Genomic DNA, 26,403 nt, shown 5'->3' with positions numbered 1-26,403 from the left:
GAACTGTATTTAAAGGGCCAGAAGGCTGAGAACCACTGATTATAAGGTCACCCATCCTCTGAGTGGGGCACCAGGTGACAGCAGCCAGGATCTCTCCTTGAGGCCCCTGTCGGGGGTGCAGAGGGTCAGACTGTCCCCGTGAGAATTCAGAGCCGGCGGGAGTCCTCCTGTGGGCCTCTTGTCCCGGTGAATTGCAGGACATGGGAGTTTGAAATCTTTGAGACCAGCCATCCCACAGCACAACTGGGCTCAGCACAGGGCTCTGGCACAGGGCAATCGAGACGTGAAAGGAGATTGTCAGTCAGAATCAGCAGAGGGAAGGGCTTAAAGGGAAAGGTGCTCCCTGGGCCCGGCAGGTCGGAAAGTGAAAGGCGGGGCTGGCGGAGGGCGTGCAGGGCAGAGAGCACCGGTCCCACCTGCAGCTGCTGCTGCCCACCCGTCAGGCCCACGGGCTGTGCAGGAGGGGGGACTGGCCCGCTCAGACCCTTCCTGGTATTTCCACGGAAGCTAGACACTGGGATCCCATGTGGAATTTCCCAAACCTCGAAGCCCCATGTGAGCTCAGCAGAGCGTGTCTGTAGGCCATACAGTGGCTGTGGCACCAGCGGACTCCGGGGAATGGCCAGCAGGGCCCAGGCTCGGGGGCACTCACTGAGCAGATCAAGCAGAGGCCTGGCCCTCCCGCCCTCCGAACCCTCAGCCTGTTCACCTGGGACCCAGGCTGGGGCGCTGGCCCCACCTCGGTCTCACTCAATTCCCTTGTAAAGCCACTGGGGAGACTGACTGTGTAAGGTTTTATTGGGGGTTTCCACGGTTGAGACCGGGTCACTCCTGGACTCCTGGCCGGTCCGTGTCTGTAAGAGCCAGCAGCCTCCGAGTCCCCTTCTGTTGCTGAGCACAGGACGGGCAGTTCACACCCCATCCCCCTACAGACCCCTTCCCCAGGGGGCGGCCACTGCTCGTCCATCTTCATTCCCTTTAGCTGTTCAAACAGCCACGCATCCTCCTGCAGGTCCCAGACCAGAGGGTGAGCCCAGTGTCCGGGCAGCTGTGGGCTGTTGGGGGTCCTCTGTCAGTGCCACAAAGGAGGGCCAACTAAAACCCGCCTGCCAGACCGAATTGCTGGGCCACCTGGATACCGGTCAGGCAGTGCCAGGCTGCCTGTGATGGCCGATGATGGCACACACTTGGGGCCTGGGCCACCCCTGACACCTTGTTCCCCACCCCGCTCTGCCGAGGGCTCTTTCCCTCACGCTCTCCCTCTGCAGAGTGGCCTCTAGCACCTGTCCCACCAGCCACCTGCCCCAGCTCCTTACTGCGAGGGGCTCTGATCCCACGGCCTGCAAAGTCTGGCTTCACTGTCTTGTCCTTACTCTAGTGCAGTGGTTCTCAACCTTCCTAACGCCGCGACCCTTTCATACAGTTCCTCATGTTGTGGTAACCCCCGACCATAAAATTATTTTCCTTGCTACTTCATAACTGTAATGTTGCTACTGTTATGAATCATAATGTAAATATCTGATATGCAGGATGTATTTTCATTGTTACAAATTGAACATAATTAAAGCATAGTGATTAATCACAAAAACAGTATGTAATTATATATGTGTTTTCCGATGGTCTTAGGCGACCCCTCTGAAAGGGTTGTTCAATCCCCAAAGGGTCGTGACCCATAGGTTGAGCACCGCTGCTCTAGTGGGCGCCCCGATGCCTGCCTGGCTCTGCAGCCCCCGGGCCAGGCAGTGTGATCCTGGGCACAGGGGTTGGATGCGTAGCCTCAGGCCGGGGTGGGTGGGGCTGAGCCCGTGTGCTGGGCAGTGTGGACCTGCGCTGTAAGTGAGGAGCGGGGCCTCTTCGGTTCTGGTGCTGGTGGCCGGAGCGCAGTCTCTGGCTGAGCCCTGGTCCTCAGCTCTGGGCCATTCAGGGATTAAGCTAAGGTCCCGGGGTTCCCACACCTGCAGCCTCACCTGGGAACTAGTTAGAACTGCAGTTCTTACCTCCGTCCTCCCCAGGCCCGCTGTGGGAGAAGCCCTGCATCCCCCGTGTGTGGACAGGGCCCCCGGGGGTCCTGAGGAAGGCCATTCTGAGACCACTGGTCTGGGCGCTTGGTGTTGGCACGTGGGATTCCCCAGGACAAACCCCACCATAGGAACAGCCGTGTGGGGAGCAGGGCTGGGGAGCTGGGGGGCTGGGAACCCGTGCCCCGTGCTTATGTGTGACCACGTCCACATGGAGACATGGGGGACTCGCAGTGGCGGCAGCCCCGGCGGTGGGAAGTTTACATCCCGCAGTGGGGGTTTTCATGTTCCAGCCCTAAAACTCGTGTGAGGGTCTGCCTTGATCTCCCTGGAGCCAGAGCGTACTTTTCAGGAACCTTCTGCAGCCTAAACCAAGGGGTGCCAGCCCGAGGGGGTGCGCCTCCGTGGGAGGTGACAGCCACCAAATGTGAGGCTGCAGGTGTGGGAGGCCCGGGGTTCCGACACTGGAACGCGTGGCTGGTTCCCGGGACGCCACGTCCCCCCGCCACCCAGCGCCCGGGCCTCTGCAGTTTGGGGTGCTCAGGCTACTCGTGGTTCAGGCCAGCCTCTCCGTGGGCACTGTAGGCCCTGAGGTCGGGTAGCCAGGTGCCAGGCACTTTGCCTCTTTTTATTTTCTGTAACACAGAGCTTTGTAACAAAGGAGCCACCATTTTCCAGACAAAGGGATGGAGGCTCCCACGCGTAAGCCTCCAAGGCAGGCTACCTGCAGAGCGCAAGGTGCTGGTGTGGCTTCGAGGCCTGAGCACAGGTGTTAATACAGCAACACCTTCGCCAGCATCGAGCAGGGACACCCACCTGAGCTGCCCTCCGGCCGCCGAGGGCTCAGCACCAGGTGTGCCTCCCGGGGCCATGGGGGCCCTGAAGAGACCCCTCCCTTTTGTCACCCGGCCTCTCCTGGCGCCCTGGCGGCCCCAGCGCTACTGTTGGGGGCACCTTCTCCTCCACCGGCCCACCGGGTGCATAGAACATGGAGAGAGGAAGGTGTCAGTGGCCAGGGGCCGGGGGCCATGGATGGGGCACGTGTTGGAGAGCTGGGTGTGCGGGACGCCCACTGAGAAGGCCAACGCACCAGCTTCCTGTGTGGGGAGCCTGGCCTTCGGGGTCATTGTGCTTGTGCGACAGTGAAGAGCGGGAGCAGCTGGGAGCAGTCTGCCTTTAAGGCAGCAGAGCATTCGCTGGCATCTCCAGAGGAAAACGGGCACCACCCGTGGGGAAAGTCTTCACTAATTAGTGTGTGAGCCGGAGGCAGCGGGACCCCGTGTCCCGGTGGGTGCCTGTGTGGCCCCTCCAGGAGCTGGCCTCCCACCCAACCTTGTGCTCAGCTCTCGTGGGCTCAAGGCTCCCCCTGGTGGCCTGACCAGGCAGTGAGCCCAGTCCCCACCCTCCACCCCCAGCCGCCTGCTGGGCCTGAGAAAGGCCGAGGGGCTCTGACTGACCCCTGGCCCCGGCAGGTGAGCGCAGGGACGAGTTCCCTCCTGCCGCCGCCCTGGGTGGGACAGTGTGTCCTCCCTGCTCCGACGGTGGGTGGGAGGAGAGTGAGGCTCTACCGGCCCTCCCCCTCCAGGTCCTTCCCTCCCCCGAGGCTGTCTGTGCAGGAGGGTGGACGCTGCCTGCCCAGCCCTTCCCTCTGGCTGTTATTTTGGCACCTTTGAAAGTGCGATGAATTTCTTTCACATTGAGAGGTGTTCGCAGAGGAGACCAGAGCCCTGGGTCCCCTCACCGCTGCCTGACCCCCCACACAGCAGCGTGGCTCCTGAGCCGGGGGCACTGGCCAGGTCATCCTCTGACCCGCGTTCCTGCCGCTTCCCGAAGGGGGTGCGCCCCGGGCACCCCCTGGGCCGGGCAGCCCTCGCGCCCCTCCCACCGGCGCTCTGGCCGGACAGTCAGGACCCGCCAGCTGGAGCCGCACGGTGTGACCGATGCAGACATGTGTATGCGGTGCTTGTGCCTCCATCTCCAAGCGGCTGTCCAGTCCCCCCTCCTCTCAGGTGTGAGGGCAGGCGTTGGTGACCCCGCTGAAAAGATGGGGAACCTGAGAAATTGCTGGTCTGAAACTTCCTCTTTTGAATGTATGGTTTACATTCTGCCGCCCCACAGAACGCATAAAAGAAGACAAAAAAATTTAAAAGTCCAAACCAATTTAAAAGGAGCTTTAAAAAAGGGAAGAGCCCCAGCTGGCTTAGCTCAGTGGATAGAGCCTCGCCCTGTGGACCAAAGGGTCCCGGGTTCGAGGCCGCTCTCGGGCCTCGTTGCAGGCTCCTCCCAGGCCTGGGCCCTGGTCAGGGCTCCTGCAGGAGGCAACCAATCAATGTGTTTCTCACACATCGATGCTTCTCTCTGTCTTCCCTCTCTCTTCCACGCTCCCTAAAAATCAGTGGGAAAATATCCTCGGGTGAGGATTAACAACAACAACAAATTGTTTTTAAAGAAAGAAAGAAAAGAACGTGTGATGGTCCACAGAGCGAGGAGGTGGGGGAGGTGAAGCAGGCTGAGGGCTCGTCCTTCTCTCCTCTCTGCCCCCGCCCCTGCCCGGCCAGCCAGCGCTGCCAGCCCAGGGAGCAGGTGGCCGTTTCTCAGGCCTGATCCTTTTGCCTCACCTGCCTCTCTGAGAGGGAAATCCTTCCTCTCCCCTAGTCTTCACCTCACCTTGCTTGCCCGATGCCTCGAGGAAACGGGGTTTTGCCTGTCTCTGGGGCCCCAGGAATGGCCAGGCTGACCTGGGCCTGAGGATATGAGGAGTGAGCCCTGCCCCCTGGACTTGTCTGAGAACAGGGTAGCCAGACAACACCCTGCACTTCACCCCCCACAGTTGAGGTCCCCTGGGTGGAGGCAGGCAGGGGTAGGGATGGGTGGGGGCAGGATCAGCTGGTGCAGTTACCTGGCATCCCAGGCTGAGCTGGTGCAGGTTCTGTCCTGGCCCTCAGTCTGGGGAAAGCTCTCCTGATAATACAACAGGACTTGTGAGCTGGAGCCACTGAGGTACCCCCAATGCCGCCGTGACAGCGCCCCTGAAACAGTGGGGCTACTTGCTGAGACACGTTTTTCCTTGGGGCTCATGGAACCTGGGCTCTGAAGCTGGGCCAAGGAGCTGACTTGGGAGCGCCCAGGGCCTCGCTCAGGAACCACTGGGGGGTGAGATCTCGCTTCTCCTCGCCCCCAACCTGTTTCCCACACAGGCAGCAGCTACGTGTATGGGCTCAACATGTGCCCCATGACATGTGTAGGGCCCCAGAGCAGGCAGCCCTCAGAGCCTCATTCCCTCCGAGGCCTGCCAGGGGCAGTGCCCACCGCGGGGCGGGCAAAGTGGAGAGGTGACGCGGCCAGCTTGCTCTGTACAGAAGCCTTTACTGGGGAGGGGTCAGAGTTCATGGATCACCGGGAGGTGCAAATAGAGAGTCCTGAGAATGCTGCTGGGGCGCGAGCTTGGCGGGGAGGCTGCGGCCCGGATGGGTTGCCGGGAAGCGCGGGAGCCCTGGTGCCAGTCCCTTGACGGTCCCACCGGACAGCGCCCCGGTGCCCTGGCATCATAGAGCTCCCCTCTGGGGCACCCCACAGCCTTGCTGCTCTCCATCTCTCTGTGAGGACCCCAGGGGTCCGCAGAGGGAGCCGTCCTCCTTGGCAGGTCCCTGCATCGTGGCTGCTTTTCCTGGGACTGCCCGGAGAGCCAGCCCCGGGGGCCAGCAGTGTTTGGGGGCTGCAGGCCGCTGAAGTGAGTGGTGAAGTCCTGGAGGGACCCGGGGGAGCCGCTCTGCTCGCCAGCCCGGGCTTGCCAGGGGCGTCTGCTGGGCCGGGCCCTGGCTGCAGCCTCGGTCAGCGCTGAGGTGGGCTGCGCCAGCTGACAAATGGACCTCCGGTAGTCATCCAGGCTCGGGGAAGCCAGGGGGTCCTGCCTGGGCCCCCCAGGCAGCACCTCCTCCCAGCTCTCCCGGATTGTGGGCAGACGGGCCACAGAAAGCAGAAGCCGGGACCTCATGGCTGCCGACGGCTGGGAAGCAGCCACCTGTGGGGTGACAGAGAACTGGGGTGAGGGTCTGCCATGCCCCTCCTGCCCCCAGCCCCCCCCCACCCCTGCCCCTGCTGAGGCTGCCTGTGTGAGTTTGCAGAGCCCCCCTTCTCTGCTAGCGTTAAAGCCCATGCGAATAAGAGAACCCAGCCTCGGACTGCAGGCGGAGGGAACTAGGTTTACAACCAGACTCTGCCCCTTCCTGACTCGGGGACCTTTGGCAGTGTCACCTCTCCAAGCCTCTACTTACTCATCCATAAAACGGGGTTGGAGGTACCTGCTTCACAGGGGCGTGTGGCGTGACAATCACATGAGTGGCAGCTCCTGTGAAACCCTTTGTGGTGTAGAGCCCTCTACAGCCAGTCACTGCCACTGGCTGCTCCCCAGTCTCTCACCCTCCCTGAGGCTGGGCAGGTCCCCGGCTGAGGACTACCCACCCGGGAAGACACACAGAGCCATTTGTTTTATCTCAAACCAGGGGGCAGGGCTCTCTCTTACCTGTGGCCGAGGGGCCCTGGGGATAGCAGGGATGCGCAGGAGCAGTGCCGGGCTCGGGAAGCCCCACGAAGTTGGGGGCAGCGGATGCGGGCCCAGCGGTCGGAGCCCTGTGTCCGGTGACAGACGGTCGGGATGAGGGTAAGGACAGTGTGCCACCCTCTGTCCGATGTGCCACTGTCCAGAGCAGAACCCTCCCCGACTGACTGGCAAACCCAGAGGCCCCACCGGGGCTTTTATACCTTCCCACTAGTCAGCTACTGTCACGAGGCCCAAAATAGCCGTCAGGGAGGCTCTCAGGAAAACAGCTCGGGGGCGGGCCTGGCCCAGCGCCCACCAGGAGCAAGTGTTAGTGCCGTGGGAGGCGCTGGAAGTGTTTACTCTGCAGGGCAGGGGCGGGGCGGGCACCGCTGCCGGTCACCTCAACCCAGGCCGGGAGAGGCTGCCCTAGGGCTGCTACCACCACCTAGAAGCGTCCCCACTGTGGGTTACACCAGCCCCTGAGCCCCAGACACTCCAGCCTAGAGCCAGAGCGGCCGGAGCCGGAGCCTGCCCAGCCCCACCTCCCCCACCCCAGGAGGCCCTGCCCTGGAGGCCTGCTGCCTAAGCCTGCGCCAAGGTGACAGTGCCCACCCTGGCCTGGGACCAAGGCAGTGCCCAGGGTCCTGGTTTCACTACTTCCCAGATGTAGTACTTTCCAGTGGTGATGGGGCTGCACCCGGCGCTGTGCGGGTGGAGGGCGCCCTGTACTGCGCTGATGTTGGTGCGGCCGCGGCTCCCAGACCGAGTTTCCTGGCTGCTGTGTGGACAGCGGCTGGGTTCCCGTGGGACACCGTTCCAGCCACGCCCCCCGCCGTGCCCCTGCCAGGTGTGGGCCAAGCAGGCTCATCTGGCTGGCCTGGCCTTGCACCCAGGTTTCCCCAGGGAGGTCCCCCAGGAGGAGGTTGCGTGTCGGGGGGTTTGAGTGTCCGGGGAGTCCCATGTCCGAAGGGCTGGGTCCTGGGGGACTGCGGGAGGCGGGCAGTGACTCCGAGGCCCGGGCCGGGGCAGAGGCTGACTGTGCAGGCCCCACAGGAGGAAGGAGCTCTGGTCGTCGAGGGGCTCCTCAACATCGCCTGGGGGCTGAGGCGGCCCATCCGCCTCCAGATGCAGGACGACCGGGAGCCGGCGCCTCTCATCAGCCGCCTGGACGCCGGGCAGCCCAGCTGCCGCCTGTGAGTGCTGGGCTCGGGTGGCTGGGTGGCCCCCGTGGCACCTGGTCAACCTGAGCTTACTGTTTGGGGTGTTGGTGGGGGGTCCTGGGCCTCAGGGCAAAGCCCGCTCCTGTAGGGGGACAATAGTCCGGCTCAGCCCTGTCCCCTCATGACAGCGTCAGCCCACAGCCTCCCCTGCCCGCGGCAGCCTCGCCCCAGGAGGGTCTCTCTAGATGGCAGCCGAGGCGCTGCCCTCCTGAGACTGTCCCAGGGTCCATCCCGCCAGTTGTGTTTCTCAAACATCCACATGAGCCACCTGGTCTGCAAAGAGAGGGCTGTAGATTTCACCTGCTACTGCTCTGCTTTTATTTTAATATCAGAATTTATGTTTATAAATTTATCAACATTTAATATCATCATTTCCCCCTTCAAATATTCAAATCAAGTCGCTGCTGCGAGGACCCTCAGCACCCTGACCCACTGGCGCACCCACAGGTGTGCCCAGTCACGCGTAGCCAATTCCAAGCAGCACAGGCTTGGCACGAAGCTCATTCACGTGCGCAGTTAGGGGGCTAGTTCCCACCGCGCCTATTCCTTCCCCAGCCCAGAGGCCCAGGGGTCGGCCCCCTGAAGGTTGCCCTGCCCGGCTCTCCCCAGGCCTGAGGGATGCCGGAGCCCACGTGGCCCGGGGCAGAGGACTCGGCCCGCCTCCGCCTGGTGGCCCCGTGTCCTGCAGTGGCAGAGCAGAGCCTCGGGGTCCCCGGAGCAGACCCCCTCTTTGCCCAGCAGACACTTGGCCATACTGTGTCTTTCTTTCAATATTTACGCTGACTCTGGTGTGAAATCCCAGCCTCCCCTCGGCCTGTCCGGCGTCTGGCCTGTGTGCCGTCCACACAGGCAGCTGGCCCTCTAGGCTACTCTGCCGCATCGTGCTCATGTCTTTCCAGAAAGGAGCCGCTCCTGCAGGGTGGCACCGCCCAGCAGCCAGGCCCTCAGCCCTCCGAGCACAGGCCTGAGCGTGCCAGCGACAGCTCAGGTAAGCGGCCCAGCGGCCGGGGCCTGCGCTCAGCCTGGTGGGAGGGGGCTTGGCCCGGGGCCCCGCCTCTGGGAGCAGCTCCGGGGAGTAGCGAGGAGCCCCACTTGTCCTCAGGAGCAGCACAGGGTCCTCGTCGACGCCTCATGCAACAGGAAGGGAGCAGGGGTGACGTGGTTCCTTAGTGACCGGCCCCCTCGCGTGCAGTGTTATAGGAAGAGGGAACAGTTCGCAGAGGGCCTGGCGCCCTCCTGGCCGCGCAGGCCGGGGCCTCATCCTCACACTTGGGGTCCATAACTGCCCCCCTGGCCTCCGTGCCCCCCATACCCAGTGAGGGGCCTGTTCAGAGCAGGGGCTGAGCTGCCAACGACCTGCCCTGGGTGCCCGGAGACGAGGCCCACGGCTGCGGCGCGGTGATGTGGTCGCACAGGTGGTCCTATCTGGGGGTCACCTTTCCTGCCGGGACCCGCCTCCACACAGGGACAGCGTCACAGCATGTCACCGGTGCTCCGCCGGGGCCTGACCCCGCCTCCCTTCCCGCTGCAGGGCCCCCGGAGGAGGACGAGGAGACCCCACAGCTGATGCGCACCAGGAGCGACGCGGCCTGTGTGATCCAGAGGAGGCCCAGGTGCCGCACCCCCGGCGACACCCAGAGGACCCGGCGACACCGCTTCTCCATCAACGGGCACTTTTACAACCACAAGGTGACGCCCCGGCCTCGCCGCTGCCCAGGGCCCTGACGCTGACCACAACCAGCCCCAAGCACAGGCAAAACCCCTGGGCCCGCCACACGCCAGGCAGGATGGCCACGTCAGTACCCGCCCCACCTCCCTGTGTGCAGGTGGCCGTGCAGGTGGAGAAGCGGGGTCAGGGCAAGCCCAGCGTCCCGTCAAAATAACGTCCCGGTTCCTGACCCCAAAGCCTGTACTTCACCACAGACTCACTGTCCACCCACTCTCACACGCTGCATCTGGCTTTGGTCTGTGCAGGTCTTCGTTGGGCAGTGTTCCCTGAGGTTCATCGGGGCTCAGTGTCCGGGGGACCATGCACCCTGCTGGCACTTTGCAGGGCGAGTGAGCTGGCGAGGCCGAGGTGTGCCGGGCACATGCGGCTGCGTCAGAGAACGCGCGCTGCCCCTGGTTCCCGGCACGCAGCCTTTGTCCCAGCGTGTATTGTAGCAAGCTCAGGGAGTGACATCATCAAACACACTGAACGGCCAGAGGAGAAGCCGGCCGTTACTGCAAAGGGCACGAGTGGCGGCTTGGGTGAGGCCTGGATGGAGTCTCCTGTGACGGGCACACCCTGGGAATGGAGCAGGGGCTTCCAGTTCGAGCAGCAGCCCAGGAACCAGTGGGAGGGGAGGGAGGTCCCGGGGTCAGAGCAGCAGCTCGGGTGAGGCCTGCCCTGAGCCATTCAGGCCACACCGGGGGTGGCCTGGCCTTCAGGGTGAGGACGTCAGCAAGGCAAGCCAACAGGACCCTGCTCTGCTGTCGGGACCTCTCAGCGCCCCCCGCCCTCCCGCTAGGGTGCAGCGAGGGTTGAGGGGCAGCGGGCTAGCTTTGCTCCGCCCAGGAAGACCCAGGACGGCTTGAGGGTGCCGCTTCCTGGAGGGGTGAGCGGACCCGGACTGAGCTGAAGGAGAGATTAAGAATGGGTTAGCTGCCAAGGCACTGCACGCAGCAAAGCCTTCTAAGGACTCGGGTGTTCTTTACGTCTCTTCCCCTCGCAGTGGCCGGGCTGCTCTCTGTATCCCATGCCTCCTGGGGACCAAAGGCCTAGGCTGCTTCTGTAGCCCAGAGTCATTCCACATCTTCTCTGTGGAGAAGGCAAGTCCAGGCTGAGCCTGGCTCTGGTACTGGGACCAGCTGGGGACACCGCAAGTCCCAGTTACCTCCCGAGGAAAGCTGAGCGAGGGCCAGACAGGACGTGCGCCTCTGAATCTGGGGGTGGGGTGCCCAGGAGTGGGGTCACGGGAGGCCCTGGTGCCAAGGGGGTGAAGCATGGGGCTAGCTCAGAGCACTTTGTGAGGCAGCGTTTTTGAAAGGTTATTCCGGGCACCGGTATGTGGAATAATGGAAAGGGCCGAGCCTGGAAGGGGAAAGTGGGAAGCTGGGGCACCCCTGGGGGAGTGGAGCGGCGTGGACTCGAGGACTCTCTGCCTTAGAATCAGCAAACACCTGGTGCACTGATGGACAGAACGGGGAGGGAGAGGCCGACCCCCGTCCCTTGTGAGTTACCTCAGCCCACTGGTTCCGGGGAGCAGAGGCTGCCCTGGTAGCTCTGCAGGCGTCTTTCTCAGTCAGACGTGAACTGTCCCAGCCTCCCGCGTGTGCCCAGGCATGGGCACGGCTGGTACGTGGGTCTGTGTGAGATCGGGCGCCGGTGTTCCCAGAGCCCCGTCCGCCTGCTGCTCCGTGCTCCTCAGCCCGTGGCTGACAGTGCGCCCAGGCCCTGAGCGTGCCAGCCCGGTCCCCGGCCCTGCCTTGACCTCCCCCTCCCTGTGCAGACCTCCGTGTTTACGCCTGCGTATGGGTCCGTGACCAACGTGAGGGTCAACAGCACCATGACCACCCTGCAGGTGCTCAGCCTGCTGCTCAGCAAGTTCCGGGTAAGTCTGGCGCGAGCGCCTGGTCCCCGAGCGGGTGGTCTTCCAGGGGTTGTTATGCCAGGGGTTGGCGACGGGGGGAGTTGTCTGTGGCCCTGGTAGAAGGTCTAGCAAGGTTTTCTCCGCTGAGCTGGGCTCTGGGGTTGGAAGCAGAGATGGGTGGGGCGGGTGGGGCGGGTGGGGCGGGTGTGTGGGATCTATGTGTGTGGCCCCGGGGGTGTGGTTGTTGCCAGGAGTCCCCCTGTCTCTGGTCTTGGAAGCCGGGTCTGACTTCAGTCTCTGCCGCTGCAGGTGGAGAACGGCCCCAGTGAGTTCGCACTCTACGTTGTTCACGAGTCGGGGGGTGAGTGCCGGCCTTTGCCCAGATCATAAAAACAAAAGGCAGGCTCCCACCACGTTTCTCTCCGGGGGCTGTGCTGGCTTGTGTGGCAGGCACAGGGCAACCTGCCCTCCTGGCCTTGGGACCCACTGTGCCTGCACCCCGAAGCCTCTCCCAACCCGACCAGGGTACACGTGTCCCTTTGAGAACCCCCACTTCCCCCCGTGGGAAGCTTCCATCCTGGCTCACTTACTGGGAGGGCTGGGGAGGGTCACCGGGATCTGTGAGCTGGGGTGAAGCCCTCAGCCCTGAGCAGTGCAGTGGCCGAGCCTGCGTCCTCTCGGCAGCCCCTGCCCAGCACCGGAAGGCGACTGTGGGCCCAGCCTCCCGGGTCCACTTTCCTCCCCACTCCCCTCCCTGGACGGTCCCTGCCCAAGTGGGTCTTTGTGAATGACATGGTCACACACACTCAGGGCCATCATCTCAGCCAGGCCTGGAGGAGGGCCCCTGCGGCCCCTGACGGCTGTTGTCCATCCGGGAACAAGGCGCTCCTCATGCCCCCTGAATTTTGTAAACCACCTTTCTTTTCAGAGCGGACAAAATTAAAAGACTGTGAGTACCCGCTGATTTCCAGAGTCCTGCACGGGCCCAGTGAGAAAATTGCCAGGATATTCCTGATGGAAGCCGACCTGGGCGAGGAGGTGCCCCATGACGTGAGTGGGGCCGCGGCTTGGGAGGCCTGCTCCTGAGGGGGGGCTGGCGGACAGCGTGGGGGCTCTCAGGGCTCCAAAGGTGTCCTTGGCCGCAGCCCTCTCGGACGTGGTCTCTAGGGACCGCATGGCTGTCCCGAAGGGCCCCATGTGAGGGTGATGATGGCTCCAGCCCCACCCCCACCCCTCTGTGCCACCACCAGCGCCATGGGCTGCCTCAGAGGGAGACGTTGGTTCCAGGAAGCCCCTGCCTGTGCTTTCCCGGCAGGCAGAACCTTTTCCTTCACTGCAGTGTCCCGTTGTCACTGCACTAAAGGTCCACACAGGGTTTCTGAGCGAGGGCCTGGCTGGTCCTGTGGACAGGCTGCTAAGTCCACAGGCATCTAAGTCCACAGGCCAGCACAGTTTCACGCCACTGTATGAAACAGTGTGTCCCCACCTGCACCCCAGACAGCACCCCGTGCGCCTCTGATCACTGTCTAATGCTTTTCCCAATACTTGGCTTAGTCTTTCCTCCCAGGGAGAGTAGCTGCCTTTGAGGAAAGGGTCCCCCGCCCGCCCTGGAGCACACAGAGTAGTGCTGGGGGTGGGAGGAGGGCAGCCACCTCCATGGGCGTAAGACGTTGCTGAATTGGACCTATGGAAACCTGAGGGAAAGAAAACGTTTCTGGCTTCTAATTTAAAGCACAATAAAATGTTCTTGGATTTTCTAGGTTGCTCAGTACATTAAGTTTGAAATGCCGGTGCTGGACAGTTTTATTGAAAAATTAAAAGAAGAGGAGCAAAGAGAAATAATCAAACTGACCATGAAGTAAGCAGCACTTAAAGGGCCAGTCGTGGGTCCTAATCATCAGGCAAGCCTGCAGGGTAGAGCATCCAGGGCCAGTGCTTAAAGGGCCAGTCCTGGGCCCTGTCCATCAGGCCAGCCTGCAGGGTAGAGCAGCAGGACCAGGCTGGGAGAGCTCTCTCCTCCAGACGTGCCAAGTGCCCTCGCACGGCTCAGGGAAGCCTGCCAACCCTGGCGTTCCAGCCAGGCCCTCTGGGCCCCTGCTTGGCATTGATACCAAGTTGGGTGGCAACTTGCCAAAATAGCAGGAGGCAGCCCACACCCCCATCCAGCACCTTACCAGATGGGAGGGACACAAGCTGCTGAAAACCAGGCAGCAGAATCAGGCAGGAGCATGGCTGGACCCTGGACCAGGGCTGGGAGTTCTGCCGCTGATCCAGCTCTACTCACGGTCAGCCTGCTCGGGGCTTTCATGCCAGTGGGAGTCTGAGGCTGCGAAAGGGGCGGTTGTTATAACTCAGGTGCAGGGACCAGTTTAGTGGAAAGGTGAGCAGGTGTCACCTGGCAGCTCCTGGGGAAGCTACCCCCGCCCCCGCCTCTCTCCCCCACACTTCCATCTGTGCAGCTGAGCCCCATGTGGGCAGTCAGCAGGGTCACTGAAGGATTTAGGACCTGAAAAGGCCCTGGGGCCACCCGGTCAGTCTTTTCAGGGTGCAGAGAGGAAACAGGCCCAAGGTGAGGAAGCTTGCAGCACAGGTGACTGCAGAGCCCCGGCTTGAACCCAGGGCTCCGATCCTGGCTCTGTGCTCTGTCCACTCCAGCACGCGCCTGTCCATACCGGACAGTCTTTGGAATGGAAATGGCAGCATGTAGCTGTGAGGCTGGCAGTGTGTGCAGCCCTGTTTGCCTGCCTCTGGCAGCCCATGGTCTCACAGGGTGTACGCCTGGCTCTTCCCTCCTGGCAGAAGGCAGGCGGTGGCACTAATCAGCCAGTCAGGAACCCTCCTGGCCCAGGCATCTGCAGCTCCCCTGCTCTGCTCCCCTCCCCGCCCTCCCCGTCCCTTGCAGTGTCAGTGAGTCTGTTTGGCTGTGTCTCCCTCCAGGTTCCAAGCCCTGCGTCTGACGATGCTGCAGCGCCTGGAGCAGCTGGTGGAGGCCAAGTAGCCAGCCAGAGCCCGCCTCTTCCGAAGCCACCAGCAGCCAATGCACACCCAGTGCCTGTGAGCGGGCCCTGACTGGCATCCCCACCTGAGGAATCAGCACCTGTCTACCTGCCTAAGTACCACGAATCCCACATCCCTGGTTCTTATCTCCAAGGTGAGCACTCGCAGGACCCAGACGCTGGCCTGAGTAGCAGGAACTTGCTGGTGGGGTTTCCTGCTGGTTCAGTGGGAGCTGCGTGAAAGGCTGCTCTGGGCATTGAACAGCCCTGGCGCTGACACCTGCCACTGGATGGCGTGGCTAGTCCTGTTCACGCCACACCTCCTGCTTAGGAGAGCAGTGCCTACCCGTGCCCCGGGAGCTGGCTCAGCCCCTCAGGGCCCAGCCCCGTCCTCTGCGTCCACGTGAGCCACCTTGTGCTGCGCTCAGGAGCTCTGCCGGGAAGGCAGGGCTGCCTGCAGGGATGGAATGTGCCTACTCCCAGCATCACTTCACCGTGGCGTCCCAGGCTCCTGGCCTCCAAACATCTGATGTCGCTCCGTGAGCCTCACACAGCCCAGTGCGCCGGAGGCAGAGGCCGGACAGGAATAAGACCACAAGCACCTCTTCTCTCTGCAGCACTAACTCTAAACTCCCTCCGCAAGACCTGAAGGAATTCTTATAAGGAACTCACTGAGGAGGTGGCCCACATGGTATTGGATGTACGACACCTTGTGGGAGAGTCCGGGGTCCAGGGGCTGTGGTCAGCGGCTCGAGAAGGCAGTGCCCAGGCCCCGCCACACTTCCCTCTCTGGGCTGCAGCCTCCATGCAAAGTACTTCCCGCAAAGGCGTGCGATGAGGAGAAATGTCAGCCTGCGGAGAAAGGGCTTTGAATTCATTGGGACCAGACACTGAACCATGTGGGTTGGTCAGCTGATGGAGAATTTCTGGAAGGAATAAGAAGTCTCCTGCAAAACTATGCAACAATTTATGTCAGTCGTGGTGTGTGTCAGCAAGCTAAAGACCAAATTCTTTTCCCACTGCCGGTGGGGGGCAGACTTAAAGGGGAGAACCAGCGAGGCCTCCAAATGCAGGCGGGGAGATTCGCCCTCCGCCTCAGCAGCGGCTCCTCGGAGCGCCCCCAGGAGCAGAGCTGGGGAGCAGCCAGGCTGCGCGGTTTGCTGCCTGCGCCCCTTGGCAGCGTGGTTTCCTAGGTGCTCAATAAAGGTGTGCTCCACTGAGCTGGAGGAGGCAGGACCACGCCTTCCTTTCGCTTATGTGTGTCACCTGACCCCCTGCTGTATTTCTGAGACTCTTACCCTGGAGAGTGTGTGGCTGAATTTGGCAGATGCGCCAGAGCTGAGCCCCATCGCTGCCCGTGCACAGACATAACTCCCTCATTTTTGTGCATATCCTGGGGATGGGTGTGGGGCCTGAGGACAGAGGTGGCTGCCGGACATGGAGGAGGGGTCATCACTGTGGGGGTCTGTGGGTGGCCTGGCTGGGGAACATAGGGTCATCCCGAATCACAGATTCTCAGCATCAGGAATCTTCCAGGCACGGGCTCAGGTGGGCGGCGGCAAGGCCAAGGCGAGGGTAGGGAAGAAATCCAACAGGTCATTTTACTCCCCAGCCGCTATTTACAACCTCAGGTGTTGCACAGCTGCCAGCCAGTGCTCAGCAGTAACTGAGTGACTTCCTGTACCAGCCTCTGCTCCGCCCTGGAGGAACAAGGACAGAGCCACCGCAGTTCGGGGCTCCCTCATCGGGAGGCACCCTGAGAGCAGAGAGCCAGTGAAGGGCCCTGGGAGGAGGCCCACGGCTGAGCCTGGGTGGTTACGACTGTGTGTGGCATGCCAGCCCGAGAGACACCTGCCAGCCCGGGGCAGGCCAGGCCTGGCACACAGGGAGCCATAGGGTCAGGAGCCCTCTGTAAGTACTCACCTGTTTGTGGGTTTGTTCATGTAGGCACCTAGATATATAGATATATTTTTAATCCTTACCAGAGGATATGCTTTATTGATTTTTAAAGAGAAGAAGGGAGACAGGGAGAAACATGGATGTGAGAGAGAAACATCGATCGGTCACGCCATAAGTGCTCTGACCAGGAATCGAACCCATAACCTTTTTGGTGTACGTGCAAATGCTCTAACCAACTGAGCCAGCCGGCCAGGGCCATAGCTAGATATTAATGAAGGAAGGGAGCACAGGGAAGCAGACTTATTGAGCATAGTATGCTGGGAAGCTGAATCGGACACTGAGCCTGCTTGCTCCACTGGGCAGCCACAGCTTCACACTCGCCCGGGGACCTCTAATCCCCAAAGGAAGCAGAACGGTTGTTACTGGTCATCACCAAGGGAGGCGTAAAAGCAGCAGGAGAAATTCCCCTGCTGGGCACACGCACAGCAGAAGCCAAGGTGAGGGTGGATGAGGCTGGAGAGGGGCTTCTACTGTGAGGCATGCGCAGTAGGACCCAAGATGACACTTAGAGGCCTGTCAGTCTAGCTTGGGATAAGGATTGGATTGGATAAGGGACACAATCCCAGAACACAATCCTAGGAAATGGATTGGTTAGGGGGAGGATCCCATACAAGCCCAGCAAAGTTTGGGAAGTTGACTGGTTAGTTTGAAAGGACGCATGGTCCTTCCCCAAGGCCGAGACAGTATAATCCAAGCTTAACAAAGCTCTCTCTCTTGCTGGGTAACAGAGCTGGCCTGTTGGTTCCTGCGTTCTCTCTCCATAGTAACCATGCGGCCCTAGCCGCCGCTCACTACAGTAGCAGGATGCCACAAAATCTCTGGACATTGGCCCTAGTTCTGGGCCTGAAGAGCAAGGTTGGATTTTTTTATGGCAGGACAGACCGAGATGAGACATTGGGATCCCAGGGGCAGTCCTTTGATTTTGCATCTGGCGCCACACTACATCTTGCACATCACAACCCCCCAAACTGGGTTTCCAGAATGCTTCACTTGCAAGTCCGTCAAAGAACCCCATTCCACCGACAAGAGATTGAGGGTGTTTTTTGCAGTTCTTACAATGTTATTTAATTTAGTGCTGGTCTAGATAAGTGTCACTTTTAAAATAGACATTATCAAAACTAACTTCTGCATATCATGGCTAACAAAAGCCACCAGCACAGGAAAGGGGAAAGGGGCACTTCCATGATCACCTGCGGGTTTCACGAGCCTTTTTATCGGCCCTACATCTACTCTTCAGAGGCCGTTTGAAACCTGCTCATTAGCTCCCTGTGACACCTCCGTTTCAGACCCTCCCCCGTGGGCTCTGTGGTTTCCTCCATGTTCCTCTCTCCACAGGCCTCACGTATTTCTCAGATGCCCCTTCACTAACTAGTGTCTCAGGCAATAAGTGTATCCAAAGATTGACTGAAGATTCCGGGAGAGCATGCCCTCTCCTACAGCAGGACTGTCTTCCCGGGCCCGGGCTCAGGAACCAGAGAAAATAATAAACAGGATGAAATCAACATGATTGCAAAATAGCCAGTGGACTCAGGAAAAACGGTGGTTTGGCCAGAACAAATAGAAAGGCATCGAAAAACAGCTTGTTTTTCCCCTGGTGACAACCATACGCTACCTGCTTGGGATGTTTACCAGAAAATGGATTCAAGACCTTCCCACTGTCAAAATAAAACGGGCCTTTCACCCGGGAACATCTGGTCCCTTGGTCCCAGGGACACAAAGCACAGGCCAGGCCAGGTGGAGGACCTGGCAATGCCCACTGTGCCCGTGGGGCGGGACAGGTGCCCTGCAGCTGCAGAACAGGAGCAGGTTGTCCTGAGCAGGTGTCCTGGTGGGCAGCAGCCCCACCTCAGTCCCACAGCCACGATCAGCCAGGAGATGCGATCAGAGCCAACCCGTTCCCAGTGTAAAAACAGCTGGACAGTGTGGATGAAATGGGCCAGTTTCTAGAAAAATACAATCTTCCAAAAATGAATCGGAAAAAGTCAGAAAACCTGGATAGGCTGATAACAACTGGTGAAACTGAGCACACTCCAGACCTATTCCGGGCCGACCACTTCAACCCCGCAGACCCTTAAGACCTTCCCCCATCGAACTCGCACCCTATCACATTGCCTAGGGGCACCCCTAACTGCTCCCTGGGGGGTGGGGCCAGCCTGGGCAAGGGGCCATGGTGTTCCTGTCTCTGGTCATTTTGGTTGTCAGGGACACTGGCTTTAGATAGATAGATAGATAGATAGATAGATAGATAGATAGATAGATAGATAGATATGCATAACCCATGGACACTTCTAGTAGTATGGTGAAGGCCGGGGGTAGGGGGGTGGCTGCTGTGGGGTGGAGTGGGTCAATGGGGGGAAAAGGGGGACATCTCTAATACTTTCAACAATAAAGATAATTTTTTTTTACAAAAAAAAAAAAAAGCCAGTTACTTGTGCCCATTTTCTCATTTGTAAAATAAGGATAATAACAGTTCCTATCTCTTAAAGTTATGGGAGGTTTTTTAGTCAACTTTTTTACAGTAGCAAATAACACCAAAATCTCAATGACAAACAGAGCATTTATTTGTCATGTTACACGGGACTGTAGGTGGCTGCAGGTGGGCATCTGTATCTCCGCTCCACATGTCTTCTCTCAGGTCCTACTGGAGGAGCAGCCCCCACTTGGCACACAGTATTCTCAAGGCAGAGGCAAGAAGAGTGGAGGCAGAAACAATGCTTTAAAGCTTCTTCTGGGACATGATACACTTCATGTCCTCTCACTCACACGCAGTTGGCCAATGCTATTCACACCTAAAGTCAACATTAGTGGGATGGGCTGTGGTTCCCTAGGAGGCAGTGAAAGTCGCACGGCAATAGGCAGGGATGTAAAATACAAAAAGGGCAGTGTAAATGCTTGGAAACAATCCTATCACAGGAATATGGACTGAGCTGCTTCAAACAGGGCCTGGCACATGATAAGCGTTCAGTAAGGATTGACTATAATTATACTAATAAGAAGGCATAAAACCTGCTTGTTTCCTCTCCCTCTCTTTCTCCTTTTTCTTTTCATCTTCCTCCTCCCCACCCCATATCCTTTTCTGTTTCTTGCCTTTGTCCATCCTTACCTCCTACTCTGTCCATTCTTGGCTACCTACGCACCTTTGTTGCATGACTTTCATCTCGCTCCTTTTCAAAATTCATTTTTCTTTATCTAATTCTCTACTTCTCTGATCTACACAGCTGGGCCTTCTGTGGGTGGCCAAACTGTTTTCAGGTAACTAAAGAGGCAAGTCACCTTTATGTGGGACATGGGAGGAGTTAGTCTTAATTAATGACTGTCTTACTAATAACAGGTTTTTAAATAAATTTTATCTCATTTTAATGTACATAGAGCAAACAGTCCCCGCAGATGTGCAGAAAAAAGTCTGGAGCGGGGGTCTGGGTGGCGGCCCCTCGGCCCTGACGGAAGGCACGGGGCTCCTCCTCCGCCACAAGGAGCAGCGGGAGCAGCGGGAGCAGCGGGAGCAGCGGGAGCAGCGGGAGCAGCGGGAGCAGCGGGAGCAGCGGGAGCAGCGGGAGCAGCGGGAGGAGGGAGCCCCTGGGAGAGGGGCCGCGACCATAGAGTCGCTCCGCCGCGTTCCTAGAGCCGCTGCGGCGCCTGTACTTCCGGTGTCTGGAGGGCGCCGAGCCGGGGAGCCAGGGGGTCGGCGGGGGTCCGAGAGGCGCAGTGAGCGGGGCGGCGGGGGATCGGCCGGGTCCGGTAGGCGCGCTGCGTGGGGCCCGCGGGGCGCGGGGCATGAGGGCCCGGGGGCGCGGGGAGCGGGCGGCAGGCCCGGGGGCGGGGGAGGTGGGGGTGAGAGGGCCTGGGCAGGCGGCGGCCGGCGGAGGCCCGGGGAGCGAGAGGCCCTAAGGGGCCTGCAGCGGGGCCGGGGCCGGGCTGCTTCCTGTGCCTCGGTCGCCCGCCTGTTGGGGACTGATGTCCGGGCAGCACCGCGCTGCTCTGAGGAGCCCCGACCGCCATGGACGCTCAGCCTCTGACCCAGCGGTTCTCAACCTGTGGGTCGCGACCCCTTTGGGGGCCGAACGACCTTTTCACAGGGGTCGCCTAAGACCACCGGAAAACATACATAATTACATTGTTTTTGTGATTAATCACTATGCTTTAATTATGTTCAATTTGTAACCATGAAAATACATCCTGCATATCAGATATTTACATTACGATTCATAACTGTAGCAACATTACAGTTACGAAGTAGCAACGAAAATAATGTTATGGTTGGGGGTCACCACAACATGAGGAACTGTATGAAAGGGTCGCGGCATCAGGAAGGTTGGGAACCACAGAGGCTAAGCGCTGGTGGCCTGGCTGCTGCGGTGTCCTCCCGGTCCAGGCATGAAAACGGGCGCAGTCCTGTTAGCGGTTCCCAGAGCTGCGGGCGCTGCCCTCAGGCTCCCCGGCCACCCGCTGCAGCGATGCCCACCTGAGGCCGAGAGCTGGCCGCACGCACACCTGTTGTGCTGTGCCGCCCGGGCCCTGCCCCTGCCCCTGCCCCGCGGGGCGGCCGCCTGGAGCTGCCATGAGAGCTGAATACACGGCCCCTGTCTGGCCTGCAGGCACCTGGAGTATCATTTCCTCACCTACAGTGTCGGAGGTGCATTAGGTGGGCTGAGTTTCCTGCCAGATCTCACTAATATGGTATTAAAAAGTAAAGGTGTGTTTTTCCAGTGTATAATTACGATTATAGCTGTTTTTTGAACTCCAGTACCATGGACCTAACAAATGTCTCCTTGTAATGGATGTTCTATACTATATTTACTACAGTTAAAGAATGAGTAGCCATATCGCCGTGATTTTGTTTTGAATGCAGTTTGCTCTCTCTGATACTTACCATACTTACAGCAGATATTATTATTAAATATCCAGATAAATTCCCCAGCGCTATCAAACCTGAACTCTCAGTTATACAATAAGATGAAGGGACGGCGGAATACTGATGTCATTTGTGTTTTCATTATTTGCTTTAGAAGCCTGTTTGCAAGGACCCAGCTTAATTTTTCAAAGTCTACTTCCTGACATCTGATGTGGAAAATAGTTCCAATAATTTTAATATTTTTGCAGCCTAGCTTCTTGTACATTTTTACCTACTTGGAGTTTACATAACTTTATATGTAAATAAATTGATTTATTTGAAATTTTGAGTTTATTTGGCATTTGGGTATTTTTTAAATTCCAATCCTATTTTTATATGTAAACTTTCTTCTCTGCACCCTTTTTTCTACCGTTTCTTTCACTATCCTGTAAAAGTTCTTTAAAAATCTTTCTCTTTCAAAACACAATCCTCAAGTTTTCAAAGAATTGTCCTCTTTGATCATTCAAATCTAGAAAAAAAAAGCATCTCTTTCTTGACATTTTTCTCATCCAGCATTTGTTAAATTAACTCACAGAAACTTACTACTCCTTATAGAGTAGTTCCTACTTTCAAAACAGTTTACACTAAAAGCTAGAGCAAAGTTGTTATCTATAGCTGTGAAAGTAGAATGGCTAAATGAATAGGACAAATATAGGTGTCCCCAAAAATGTACACACGTACTTTGAATAAATATAAAGACAGTGTTTATTAAAATACATTTCATTTTCAAAATTGAGCTATTAGCTGTTAAAGTGTGTATACATTTTTGAGGCATTGTGTAGTTAATAAAAGCATGATTTGTCATTTCTTTCTTTAATTTGGACTCCTTAAGTAGATAGCCACCAGTGAGACATTTAACATGGGAGTAAATATTAAAACATAATGATACTTATTTGCTAATACTAAGTTTAAACTCTGGAATTACTAAAATTACCTTGCAAGTATTTTTCCCCAGAATTGTTTTTGTTTTCATATATATTGAATTACTTTTTAAATTTAAAAAATGGAAGCAATTTTGATGGATCTAAAGAGGTATCAAGTTAAATAATTAACAAATCATCTGTAATTTATTTTTGTTTTTTCTTCTACACCCAGAAAATTCTGAGCTCTGTAGCTCTAAGAAGAGAAATATTAATTCAGAAGAAGCAAGTGGACTCTGTTAAGAATACATTTGGCTCTCACAATGCGGTTAGGAAAAGTGAAGGGAGGTATTTCTCGGAGCGCAAGCCAAGGAAAGACCTCTGAGAACCAGCGCAAGAGAGGCTGGCAGCGGCAGAAACGGGGAATGACTATTCGGTTTGACTCAAGCTTGAGTAGACGGAGGAGAAACTTGGATGAGAAGCCCTATAAATGTACAGAGTGTGAAAAAAGTTTCAGTCAGAGCTCGACCCTTTTTCAACACCAGAAGATCCATACTGGAAAGAAATCCCATAAATGTGCTGATTGTGGGAAAAGTTTCTTCCAGAGTTCTAATCTCATACAGCATCGACGGATCCATACTGGGGAAAAGCCCTATAGATGTGATGAGTGTGGAGAAAGGTTTAAACAGAGCTCAAATCTCATTCAGCACCAGAGAATTCACACCGGAGAAAAACCCTATCAGTGCGATCAGTGCGGCCGATGTTTCAGCCAGAGCTCCCACCTTATTCAGCATCAGAGAACCCACACGGGGGAGAAGCCCTACCAGTGCAGTGAATGTGGCAAATGCTTCAGCCAGAGCTCTCACCTCAGGCAGCACACGAAGGTGCACAAAGAGAAGCCGCGCAAAACTCCAGGCAAAAACATTAGGGCAAAAACTCACGTAGTATCTTGGAAAACTGGCACAAAAAGGAAGTCGGTGGCTCGCCTCCGCTAAGTAAGGGCACTATTGCAGCCCTGTCTGAAAAACAAAAGGAAAAGGAAAAGCTGCCTCAGAACTGGAGATACTTTGTAATAGAGCCCTTAAAGACTGTGTGTCCGTCCCTAGCATGGAGACACTGAAACACGGGGTTTAATGACATGGGCGGGTGGAAAGAAATTACCTGGGTCCCACTGTTCTCATTTCTGTAACCTGCAGTACAGAGAACTAAAAACATTTTTTTCGAGAATATAAAATTCTTGACCTTATTTGAAAGTGTTCCCTGCGTAATTTTGACAAGAACAATCATGTTTTAATGACATGTATAAAAATGTAGGAATTTCATTAACTTTGGTTTTAAGACTTTCTGTTGAAGGAATAATTAAAAAGGAAAAGAAGTGAATTCCATTGGTTTTGGACTTCTGTAACATGAAGTTTTATGTTTGTAAAGTTTTGTAGTATATTAATCATCGGTTTGTAAGTATGACTCACTATATTAAAATGTATTGATTTTTCACCGATTCTTAAGGCCCATCACTTTCTATTAACTTTCTTTTATTTCTTTCCTTCTTATGAACAGCTGTTAAATCAGTAGAATTTTCCTGTTTTTCACCAAATTCTTATTAAAAGATACTCTAAAAGTCAAAATGAAAACTGAATTAAGCCACAAGTTTTTTGTGATGGTGTTACACTATGTCAGTTGTTTTCCAGAAGTTTTGATGTTCTCTTGTGCTCTGACAAACTGAGATAGCATTTTAGACCTACATGAATAAATAAACCATATTTAACCAAAACAATCTCAACTTGCTAATAAAAATCTACAGTGTACACACCTTCCTGCCTTTCCTTTGGAAAACTTTAAATAATAGCAAATTACCTAAAGCAAAAGTTACTTAATCCAAATGTAGTTCAGTGTGTAGATTTTGAAATCTAAGTTAAACTTTTCTGAGTGAAATTAATTATTTACAGTCTAGCAAACATCTCAACTACCATCAGAACAGTGCTGTGTCCAACATTCTGTTCAGCCTTCAGCTCAGGTTTTAATTCTATTAAATGTTAACATTCTGATTTTTTTGGTATCTTTTATAATCATGTCAGTTTCTAGTGTTATTAATGACAATTATTCATAAAAAAGGAATATTTTGCATAGTACCACCTTTTGTTTATTTTTCTCCCAGGAAATTATTTTAAGGATTGAAGCAACATCTAAAAGCACAGCTTTGGAAGAATCACTTGTTTTGCCTGTTTTTTATTTCCTCAAACTTGAACTTTGTCTTCCTCCTGGCCTTGTACTTAGTGTAGGGTCTTAGAAGATGGCCTTGCTGGCAATAGTTTCATCCACGGGATATCCCAGAGTGTTGTGTGACTATGCGGTGATTGCAGTCATCTTTCACAAAAGACTTGATCTTCGCTTAGCAGGTGTCCTGTTAATCGGCCAAGTCACTTGGAAGCAGGGCCATGTTGAGGACCTACCATTAGCGTGTAGCAGTTCTGTGTCTGGAGTAACTTCTGGCTGGACCAACACCACTTTCTTAAATGTAATGAGATTTGCAGTTTTGACAGCAACCACGGGGTCCTGCAACAGAAAGACCTTTGTAAATTGTTAGATTTCATAGTTTACATTTTTATCCTGAATAAACTCTGTTCTCTGTAAAAATAAAGCAGATACTCCAGAGTGTGATATATTCTCAGTTTGTGGTTTGCGTTTCTTCTTAGAGCCCTAAAACCGGGAGCAAATAGGCCAGTACATTTGGTAGCCTGTGGTAACCAACCTTTTCCTCCTTTTAGGAGCCCCTAAGGAGAGAAGAAATGACAACTGCTTTACATTGATTTGTGGATGGAAATGTCCCACTATTAGAAATGGACTAAGTCGTGGGCAAAGTACAGCCCGCGGGCCGGATCCACCCGTTTGAAATGAATAAAACAAACAAAAAAAAAAAGACCGTACCCTTTTATGTAATGATGTTTACTTTGAATTTGTATTAGTTCACACAAACACTCCATCCATGCTTTTGTTCCGGCCCTCCGGTCCAGTTTAAGAACCCATTGTGGCCCTCGAGTCAAAAAGTTTGCCCACCCCTAAGCACTGCCTCTGACTACACTCCTGTATGAAAATACGCTGCCCTCAGTGTTCTGCTGAATTTCCACGATAACTCAGGTTTATCAAGCTGAATCCTTTTATTCCTCTGGCTCCTTACACAATCTCTGGATTTTTTATTTAGGGAAAGGGGAGCTCCAAGTTTGTTTTTTAATACTGTTGAAACTTCTTCTGCCCTACACCAATGAGTAAGATGTTTAAAACCTTTGGCTTCCACATTCTTTATTAATTTATTCAGTCTAATAAGTGCAGTAGAAATAAAATGGACAAGACAGCCTTAGCTTGAAGGAACTAAGTGTAAGTGGGTAGTCAAGAAGAGGAATTGGAATGTAAATGAGTAAAGCAAAGGGTACTGTGACAGACCCGGTGATTCTCAATTTCAGGTGCATCAGAATCACCTGGAAGGCTTGTTAAAACGCTGATTTCTGGGCCCACTCCCAGAATTGCTTTCCAGTAGGTCTGGGCTGTAGCCAAATTGCTATTTCTAACCAGCTCTCAGGTGATGGTGATATGCTGGTCCAGGACCCCCTTGGAGGACCACTGCTATAACCCATTTACTGGGGGCAGTGTGTGCTATGTGAGACGGTGTCTAAGATGCATACATAATACTAATCTTTGATAAGGATAGGCAGGATTTAATGATGAAGACTTTGGGCCTTAGGGCAACATACTTGGGTTTGCATCTTGGTCACTTAGCAACTGGTCAATTTGAATTTTGTTCTTAAGTTGGATAAGATACTTGTGATTGAGTTGTAGGGGGAGTTATCCTATATAATAAAAGCCTAATATGCAAATTGTCCCCTCAAGAGTTCGACTGGGAGTTTGATTGCTTGCTATGATGTGCACTGACCATCAGGGGGTGGCGGGGAACATGGCGGGTGACATGGTGCTGGTAGCCACGATGGGCCCTGATGAGAGCGGGACCGCGATGGGATGGTGGAGCAAGTTAGTGGACGGCTCCAGGCCAAGGCTGGTGCGAGTGGGGGCCTGATCGCTGGGCAGATGGTGACCAGTGGCAGCTGCAGGGGGTGGGGCCACCGCCTGGCTCCCAGGCGCTGAGGGAGCCAGGCGGGGGGGGGGGGAGTATGGGGGGGCCCAGACCCGACCTATTGCCCTGCAGTCAGGATGGTGGAACAGGTGAGGGGGCGGTGCCAGGCCAAGGCAGGGTGCCAGGCAGAGCTGCAGGGCTGTGAGGGTGCGAGCTGGAGCCTGATTCCCACAGGCCACCCCGAGGGACCCCATCCATGCACGAATTCACGCACCGGGCCTCTA

The 26,403-nt window shown here is 56.1% G+C and overlaps 3 protein-coding genes across 7 annotated transcripts in view; 2 read left to right on the top strand and 1 right to left on the bottom strand.

The window, feature by feature from the left end:
- The window catches only part of RASSF4 (Ras association domain family member 4), a 194,859-nt gene extending 179,277 nt beyond the window's left edge, over positions 1-15,582 (top strand). The window contains exons 5-12 of one of the 3 annotated variants that reach the window (XM_059662144.1): positions 7,612-7,751; positions 8,678-8,766; positions 9,310-9,467; positions 11,270-11,371; positions 11,660-11,711; positions 12,279-12,400; positions 13,111-13,208; positions 14,288-15,582. In XM_059662144.1, the coding sequence (XP_059518127.1) occupies positions 7,612-7,751; positions 8,678-8,766; positions 9,310-9,467; positions 11,270-11,371; positions 11,660-11,711; positions 12,279-12,400; positions 13,111-13,208; positions 14,288-14,348 (822 nt within the window). In that variant the 3' untranslated portion in view covers positions 14,349-15,582. Of the gene's footprint in view, positions 1-7,611; positions 7,752-8,677; positions 8,767-9,243; positions 9,468-11,269; positions 11,372-11,659; positions 11,712-12,278; positions 12,401-13,110; positions 13,209-14,287 lie in introns of all 3 variants that reach the window. The other 2 variants (XM_059662141.1, XM_059662142.1) reach the window with 2 other exon arrangements.
- Positions 4,057-6,876, bottom strand: DEPP1 (DEPP autophagy regulator 1). The gene is made up of 2 exons (XM_059662148.1): positions 6,541-6,876; positions 4,057-6,039 (listed from the first exon to the last, which is right to left on the bottom strand). The coding sequence occupies exon 2, from the start codon at positions 6,010-6,012 to the stop codon at positions 5,398-5,400; it is 615 nt and encodes a 204-aa protein (XP_059518131.1). The 5' UTR covers positions 6,013-6,039; positions 6,541-6,876; the 3' UTR covers positions 4,057-5,397.
- On the top strand, positions 14,364-24,714 carry ZNF22 (zinc finger protein 22). 3 transcript variants are annotated; one of them, XM_059662146.1, is made up of 2 exons: positions 14,364-14,501; positions 22,292-24,714. In XM_059662146.1, exon 2 carries the CDS (start codon positions 22,380-22,382, stop codon positions 23,049-23,051), a length of 672 nt encoding a protein of 223 aa, XP_059518129.1. In that variant the 5' UTR covers positions 14,364-14,501; positions 22,292-22,379; the 3' UTR covers positions 23,052-24,714. The 3 variants fall into 3 exon arrangements, with proteins under 3 accessions (XP_059518129.1, XP_059518130.1, XP_059518128.1); XM_059662147.1 differs by lacking the exon at positions 14,364-14,501 and adding an exon at positions 19,981-20,010; XM_059662145.1 differs by lacking the exon at positions 14,364-14,501 and adding an exon at positions 20,233-20,947.
- Positions 24,715-26,403: the final 1,689 nt, after the last annotated feature.

The sequence above is a fragment of the Myotis daubentonii genome, chromosome 13 (assembly GCF_963259705.1).
Source record: "Myotis daubentonii chromosome 13, mMyoDau2.1, whole genome shotgun sequence".
In the NCBI taxonomy this organism is placed as follows: Eukaryota; Metazoa; Chordata; class Mammalia; order Chiroptera; family Vespertilionidae; genus Myotis; species Myotis daubentonii.
The sequence above is the reverse complement of the archived record's forward strand: the minus strand, read 5'-3'. Positions and strand labels throughout refer to the sequence as shown.

Coding starts and splice junctions, on each gene's coding strand:
- ZNF22 (XM_059662146.1), top strand. CDS start 22,380: ATGCGGTTAGGAAAAGTGAAGGGAGGTATTTCTCGGAGCGCAAGCCAA.
- DEPP1 (XM_059662148.1), bottom strand. CDS start 6,012: ATGAGGTCCCGGCTTCTGCTTTCTGTGGCCCGTCTGCCCACAATCCGG.